We start from the raw sequence: 8,693 nt of genomic DNA on the forward strand, positions 1-8,693 counted from the left end.
ACTTACCCCATCACAATGAGTTCAAATCTGTGCCTCAGCTTTCTTATTTTAAATAATGAGAAAAATAAGAGTAGTTACCTCAAACAGTCTTTATGAAAATTAGTTATTAGATCTTAAGTGTTTAGAATGATTCCTGACACCTAGTAAATATGTTATTAAAATTTAATGTACACATAGACATGCATACACATGAACACACCACACACTGAATTTATATGGTGTCTCTGATGAACATCAGTGCAAACATTCTAAATAAAGGATTGGCTTATTGGTAGATAGACTACAGCAGCACACTCAAAGAATGATATCTGTGGCCCAAGAGTGGTTTCTTTTAAAAGTACAAAAAATTCAGTATTATGAAATGTTAATGTCCACCATTAGCATTGACTGAAAACTAGCTTATTTCTGGCTCATGAGTTAGAAACAATTTGTATATGTTTTCTTTTTGAAGGGGAGGGGAGCATTTTTTATAATAGTTCAACAACAGTGAGACACTGGATGGTAAAAATCAGCTCACATGTTAAAATTCTGTTGTTGGTATTTATTTATTTTGTGGTGGTGGTGGTTTTTAATTTTTTGTTCTTTGTTCCCCCCTTCCCCCAACAGAGTTTGGGTTAGGTGTCAAACTGTAACTGCCTAATTCTGATTATGGATGATTTTTCTAGTATCAGGGCTTTATGCTCATGTACTAACAGTGCAAGACTGGAAACATAGTATATAAATAAACATACTTCTTTTACACATCTTATTAGCTACAAATGGAAATATCATCTCCAGTAATATTTATTTGTAGCATTATATACAGATGTTTTTAGATTTACATGTGCCACCATAAAGAGGACCACTTGATTCCTCAGTACCAAAACTATTTATTTGAAAAATAATTCAGTGATGTAAATGTGAAGTTCATATTCATGAAAGAATTCACTTAGTCTAGAACTTCTACCTTCGATATGTTGAAGGATAAATTGCTCTTTGGGGACAGAGGTTGTATTCTTGTATAGTCCTTGCTGACGCTGGTTTTGCTGATCCACTCTCCTGAGTGTTAGGCCTGGGAGGAGACTTTGGTTTGCTGAAATATTCTGCAACAGGTATTTTGATATTATTTCTTCTTATAAACAATGGAGGCTTGTGCTCAGTCTCTGAAATAGAAAAAAAATCTAAATAAGACCATATTTGAGACACTGAACACAGCTTCTCCATGTTTTAGTAGTAAATGATCTACAAGAAACTATATGAAGTTTAGGTGAATTAGATACACCCAGAATTCATAAAAGAATATGTTTCAGCCAGGCATGGTGGCTCATGCCTGTAATCTTAGCACTTTGGGAGGCCAAGGTGGGTGAATCACAAGGTCAGGAGATCGGGACCATCCTGGCCAACATAGTGAAACTGTGTCTCTACTAATAATACAAAAATTAGCTGGGCATAGTAACATGCACCTGTAGTCCCAGCTACTCAGGAGGCTGAGGCAGGAGAATCACTTGAACCCAGGAGGCAGAGGTTGTAGTGAGCCAACATCATGCCACTGCGCTCCAGCCTGGCAATAGAGTGAGACTCCATCTCCAAAAAAAAAGAAAATAAATTTCTTTCTTTTTTCCTTTCTTTCTTTCCACATGCTCATCTTTAATGAGTTATTTGTTCTCTAACATGCAGGATACATTCTTCACTCAAAAGTAAACACGATTTTGATTGGAATGATATAGAGTTGGTTATGTTTAAGAGTGATGGGTGAGGATGGGACAGTGAGAGAAAGAAGGAAGACCTGTGGTCCTAATAGATACCACAAGAGAAGAGACAAGCAGGCTAAAACAAGTTAATTGTGCTCATAAGACCTACATAGTTGCACCCAAGCAGGAATAGGGATGTGAGGAGATGCTGAATATCAACATGGAGAGAAAGGGGCATGACTTGGGAATTCTTATACAAAAAAGTTCCAAGTATCTAAGTGATAAAATACGTGTGGGCCTCACAGGTAAGAAATAAAGTTGAATAATAGAAACCATCACTATCGTGATGTTACAGTCCCAGAATGAGGGGTTTGGTAGGAGAGGCCAGATACAATAGACTGTCCTTGAAGTCTGAGTAAGGGAGTACTTTGTAATTTTTAAACTGTACTTATTATTGGCTATTAACAGATGGTGCCTCTTTGAGTTTGGTTAATCACAGTGGAACTTGCTGGGGTCTAGGGTGACCTTAATGAGCTCTGATTGATTATATATCATATATCATTCCTGATATAAAGGGAACTTGTAGAAATAACAAGATAGATTTTTGTGTAAAGCTTGTAGATATGCTTCATAGTTGTCGCTCTGTTGTCATGAATGCTCTGCTTGCTTTAAAGCTAGAAGCTGCCAAACCTACAAGGATTCTTTGTTTGGGCTATTTTTAACCTAGGTAGGACTTTCCACAATTCATGATTCTCCCTGGTACCCCTACAGACTGGAGCTGGGCTTCTGGTAGGACACAAAACTGCTGTTTTCTATTTATTTTCAGCTGTCTCGTAGTTACTTGCTTGTGGCTGATTGCCATTTTACCCTTCTCTCTGGTTGATTTTCTTTCCAGTGAAATTATTTAGCTCCATTAAGCTGTGAAGAACTAAAACTCTGAGATCATTGTCCTTTTGTTAGGTCAATACAGGGTTTCCCTTTTCACTGAATTGCTAAAACCAAATCTGTAGTTGCTGTTGTCCTGCTGTCTTGCTTCTCAAAGAGTGTCTGTCCCTGATCAGACACTTTGCCTTTCAAAACAAAGGTAAATTTATCTTTATGAGAAAGTCAGCAGATGCTTTCTCAAGAATTGATCTAGAAATTAGTATTGTATTTTTCTGTTTTTTAAAAGCACTGATCCTTAAAATCTATTCCCTAAGTCGTTAGTACTTACTGGTTTCTTAATACCAACTCAGTAGTTACCAAAAACTGTACTTAACCTTTTGGTACTTCCTTGTTTTCTTCAGATCCTTGACTTGACACTCTATATCAGTTGGAGAAAGAAAAAAGTGAATTTCACAGATACAAGTATTTTCTGTAGACTACACTGTCATCAGTAAGTTCAGTATATATGTATCTTAAATATGCTACCCCAATTCTTTGGTTTTTTTTTTAATGTATACAGTATTAAATTTACTTCCCAATGAAAAATTCTTCTTACTTTGAGTAAATATCTAACTATTGTTTTATATGTATAGTCATTAAGGTAGAGATTTCAGTTTCTGATTTTATGGACACTTTAAAATAGGGACAATTAGTAATACAATTTTTTTCTGTTTTAATGCTTTTTAAAGTGACATATTTGTATTTTCAAAACGTAATTTTTTTCTAACTTGAAGCTTTACTCAACTTTTTAAAGCAACAAAATTTTCTCTGCAAGCTTAAATAACATCTCCACACATTCTTTTACCATGACTCTACATAAATATTTTTCTTCTGTTATTGAAATTATATCATTTAATAAAAATTTCTCCTGCAGTAATTTCAATCATTTTAGTAATTATTTTTCTCTCTGGAAGCCCCAGGAGTAAATCAAAGAAATTTAAGTGAAGCAATTTATTTTAATTTTGCATTGCTCTACACAAAAAAGTGAAACCTGTGTGATATGCATTTAACAAAATATACAATAACTGTAACAATGCAATTTTGATTTCCTTAATTACATCTACTTTAGTTAAACTATAAAAACCTTTATTATCTTAGATTTCTAGGTAGCCATTCTTGCTTTTTTCTTACTGGAAAAATAATTTTCCTTAAAAAGAAAGCTTACCAGATAAGAAACACATAGTTTCTGCCAAAATGTTCTAAACAATAGAATTGAGAACAATTTTTATATTACATTTACGAAAATGAAAGCAAACAAATATATATTGCAGTCATTTACTGAGTAAAGAGGCGCTTTAGAACCTCATGTTTAGCATTTTGAAACTTAACGAGAATTCAAAGTCTTCATGTGTCATAGATTCTCCCTCTAGGGGACCATCATATCTAATTACCTGGTTGGTTGATGCTCTTCTGTATCTCTGGTCAGCACTTTTGATTTTGCGGGTAAATTTGGAGGCGATTTAACTGTGGGTGGTGATTTAACTGTGGGTGGTTTCCCAGTCTCTGCTGCTGGTTCCATTGAGGTGTTTCTTCTGTGATGAGTCAACAGGTTTATCTCAGCAAGCTCAGAATGAATCAAAGCTGAGACCCACTCTTTTTCTGGTTTAAAAGACAAAAAAGGGTGGGGGGAGTGAATGTTGCAATTATCATGTTGGCTAGAAACACAGGATTATCCAGCTCCTGAGTGTGAAAGACTGGTCACCTATTTTCTGGGTGGTTACCGATGTGGGAGTAAAGATTGTTGCAGAAAAGTTGGTTCACTTCAACCTAGTTTCTGTTGACCTTTGATACTGTAGAGTGCCCAGATTAGTTAACTCACTGAGGTACTTGCCCCTGAATAGCAGTGGAATCATTTTAAAATATTGAGTACAGTAGCCAGTCTTACAAGCTGCTGCCAAAGATGTAAGGATATCTATACAAAAATAAGAAGTACAGTATGATTCCATTAAAATACAGACTAATAGGTAATAAATAGTTACAAGCATATATAGATAGATACACACCAAAGTATTCACTGAAATGATGTCTGTGGTAATTTTATTGATGATTTCTTTTCTGTCTCATCTCTTTTTTTCTTTCTTGTTCATCTGTTCTTTCTCCCAACAATAAGGATTTATTACTTGTATAGTTTATTAAATGTTACATTCTTAAAAAGGAAAAATAATTAGAAGATTGCTAAAGACCCATTGCCCCTAAGCACTTCTCAATTGCCTAAAAAGTAGTATTGAATTCCTGGGGCAAGGTAATATTTCCAAAATGTCTCCTATTTTAAATTAGGCTGTTCCTCACACATTGGTGCTTCCTAACATTGATCAGTGCAGTGATTCTCAGAGTGGTCCTGAGACCAGCATTATCAGCATCACCTGGGAACTTATCAGAAATGCAAATTCGCAAATCCCACCACAGAGATTTTGCCTTAGTCAGTCTGATAAGCAGCTACATTTGAGGATAGCTGTTCTCTGCCATTTATCATTGTCTAGATTGGGAATGGCATGTGTTTTCATGGAACAGGCCAGGAAGGGCCCAAAACAGGCTGAGAGATGACTGAGTTGATGGTTTTGCAGGGCAATTGGTAGAGTTGTTACAAGTAACAAGAGTTGTTACTTGGATGGCTGTTCTGTTGTTCTTACCAAAGAAAAGAAATAAGCTTTGTGTTCAGAGTTAGCAACAGCCCAGAGGATGTACTCAGCAAGGCCCCTGGGTGTGTGGACTCTGGAGGAACACAAACTAACTCTAGCTGAGAATAAGACCTCCCTTGGACACAAGTGTTTCATGTCACCCAAATGAGTTCAATTTAAGGCATACTGAATTTTGAGTTCTTTGAATGACCCACATACATGCAGCTGGATATGCAGGACAGCAATTATTCTGATACTGAAACACTGAGGAAATAATTAATATTGCAACATTTTCTTTGCAAATCCAAGGTACAAAACTTCAGATATTGATTGACATATTCCCAATTTCTGACAGTAAATTGAGCTGTGTTTTAAAATGTGTATCTTAATCGCACCTTTTGAACTTGCATGAAGTAGCCACTGTAAAACTTCTGCCAGTGAATCAGTTTGTAAAATGTCACAGAGCTTTGCCAGGATCTGATGGAGAACATTAGAGTTACATATGGGCAAATAAACAATACAAGGCTTATAAGGTTTTCTTTACTCTCTCCAGAATCCCATCATCCCAAATATCACTCTGTATATGATGTGCTATTAAGTCAATTGGGATTTTCAACTCAGGAGCTCAATTTCAAATAGTACACAGTAGAATCGTAGTGAAAACAACATTTCCAGTACAATTAACACTTTAGGGCAGGCTATGGAGTGTGTTTGTCTTGTTTTGTCTGTTCAGAAGCAGCATCTTCTAGCAGGAATATACTTCTGGTGAATTTATCTTTCCCACTGTACCAGAGGGTTCTAATGGGAATCCATCAGTTACAGGACTGGCTCATCTTCCCTGCTCCTCTCCATAGACTGAGAGAGAGGGATGTTTTACCTCAATTCTTGAACATAGTGATTGGCCCAATGGAATAGGAATGTAATTCCTGTTAGTTAATTAGAATCCTTCCTTGAGATTTTTTTTTTAAATTCTGGAGCTATAGGCTTAAGTGTAGGTGACAGTGGAGATAGAAATATGAAATAATTAATTCTAATAAAAGTGGGCTATAATAAGCATTAAAAGTACAGTTTCCAGATTGAGTCTTTCTTGTGTCTGCTGTTAGAATTTAAACACATCTGTTATTCATATCTGTATCCTGAACTTCAGTCCTATATATCCATCTGCCTATCAGATGTATTCACTTAGCTATAGTAGAGGTATTTTGGACATGAAATATGTAAAACAAAACCCACGTTTCTCTTCCTAAAACCTGCACCAAACTTACTTTTCCTCTTCGTTCCCCTGTCTCAATGAACAGCACCAACATACATTAAATTGTCCAAGCCAGATGCTGAGATTCATCCTGGACAACTCCCTTGCCCTTTTCAAAAACATAATGTCAAACAATAAGTTCAGTAAATTCTGCCTTCTAAATATTTCTCAAATCACTCCATTTTTCTTCATCCCTATTGTCTTGACCCAGGCTAAAGCAACATCAAATCTGGTTTGAGCTACTACAACATTGATTCTCTTAGTATTTCTGCCTAAAGTCTTAAATTATTAATTCAACAAATATTTGTTAGTCATTGATCTGGATGCTGGAGATAGAGAAGCAAAATTAAAGGGCTGAAAGTCAACTGCCCTGTATTGAACTTTGTTATTATGTTAAGATATCTGTCTTTGATAATGCCATATCCGAAAGAGAGCAAGTTAGATTTGCTCCTAATTTCACAACAAATCAAAAACTGTGGCAAAAATAGAAAAAGAGCTTCACAGTATTTTCTAAGCCGTTCTGCCTCTATGGATTTTTTCATCAATATAGTGATTGCACATCACTCCTAGCTTCTAATTAATAGATCACTAATTGATCAACAACATCCTGGAGAATATAATTATCCTTTTAGTGAGAGGATGTAGAATATGTCTTCCTGGGAAACCACCTGCACTCTCTGTTACAGAAACCTAAGCGGATGCACAATGAACACAGCAGCTTCCAATCCCCTGAGATAAACATTTGTTTCTGCAGCTTGGGGCAGGGATAACTATGCCTGTAAACTGGGTTCTGAGTGTCAAAGATATTATAGCTTTTCCAAAGGGTCACAAATCGAGTCTTGATCAGATCTGGAGAAATGGAAAATTATTCAATGAGTAGATTCTCTCTGTGATTCCACCTGTGGAAGTCTATTGAACTCAGTCTGTGGAAACCCTCAAAAAATTATTATTCAGTGATCTCATGATTTCTAGGGGCAGAGAAACCTTAATTCCTCAAGGTAACCTCATGTTTCTTTTGCCATAGAAGTAACTGAAAAACTGTATGTCAGTTTCTCTGTATCATCTTGGTTGGCAAAAACTCAAAGCAGACTACCACAAAGTCTCTGGAATTGAAAACTCCTCTTCCAACTCTAGAGGGTAGGTTCTCAGCATCAGAGATACCATTGTCCAGCAAAGATTCTGGGGATTATCGCCTTGGTACTTACCATAAAAGTTGTCCTGGCATCCTGCCTTCACAGGACTTTGCAATTCTCATTCTAACAATCATATTTTCCCAAGTGGTTCCTGACCTTGAGTGCCTGTCCTGAACATATTTCATGAAGTGGCATAATGTATATGATTCATATCTTCCCTTCTTTACTGGCATTTTTCTGTGCTCACAAGTCTGTGTTCTCTAAAGTGGCATAATGTATGTGATTCATATCTTCCCTTCTTTATTGGCATTATTCTATACTCACAAGTCTGTGTGCTCTAAGGATGAGTGAAAATTTTAACAGATATGAAAATTCCTTAATCAAACTTGAAACTTTTTCAATTACTCCCCCTAGGGGGAAGGTACCTGGTCATTGGACCTATTCGATTAGAAATCGAAGTCAAGGATCCAGCCTCAGTTTTTCTTTCAAGGCACAAAAGCCTTGAAAGGGAGTGTGCAAAGAACATGGTTCAGCACCTCTTTAATAATACATTTCCCCTCCCAAGTCATAAGGTCAGGTCTGGCAGGATTTAGTGACTCTGAATCTCTGTAAAGAGTGGTCACAGGGGAAATAAATTGGTGGTATTAAAGCACATTACCAGAAGAAACTACCCAAACCTGGGATTAGAGATTTGAGTGGCAATGAACTGGATTGCTAAGAAACTGTCTCCTCTAGTCAAAGAAAACTGGTTTTGCCAGGTTCTGGAATAGGAGACTTGTATCCCTATGTTTGTCCAAACATTTTTTTTTAAATTGAAAACCTAGGAGTGAATTATCTGACAGTGTTTATTCATATTTACTCCTAAAAAGAGATGTTAAATTATTTATTGGCTGATTATTTAACATAGGAAATGAAGGTGTTGCCATTTACTCTGCACATCGATATCAAAATAAATAATTCTAAATATTCGCTAATTATCAACCCCAAATATTTAAAGAAGCTGAAATAATGACCCTTGTTAAAAATTATTATCTAACTTGTCAATCCTTGTCTTTTTATTAGAGTTTTTAGTCTATTTATCCTTTGGTATAGTTTT

General features: G+C 36.1%; 1 protein-coding gene across 1 annotated transcript in view; it reads right to left on the reverse strand.

Moving 5' to 3' along the window:
* Window positions 1–767: 767 nt before the first annotated feature.
* The window catches only part of CUNH4orf17 (chromosome unknown C4orf17 homolog), a 40,851-nt gene continuing 32,925 nt past the window's right edge, over window positions 768–8,693 (reverse strand). Inside the window, exons 5-8 of the mRNA XM_017511375.2 lie at window positions 5,608–5,689; window positions 3,986–4,193; window positions 2,930–2,973; window positions 768–1,142 (exon numbers count right to left, since the gene is read on the reverse strand). Coding sequence (XP_017366864.1) covers window positions 943–1,142; window positions 2,930–2,973; window positions 3,986–4,193; window positions 5,608–5,689 — 534 coding nt within the window. The 3' untranslated portion in view covers window positions 768–942. The remainder of the gene's footprint in view (window positions 1,143–2,929; window positions 2,974–3,985; window positions 4,194–5,607; window positions 5,690–8,693) is intronic.

Source organism: Cebus imitator, unplaced genomic scaffold (genome assembly GCF_001604975.1).
Source record: "Cebus imitator isolate Cc_AM_T3 unplaced genomic scaffold, Cebus_imitator-1.0 Scaffold447, whole genome shotgun sequence".
NCBI lineage: Eukaryota > Metazoa > Chordata > Mammalia > Primates > Cebidae > Cebus > Cebus imitator.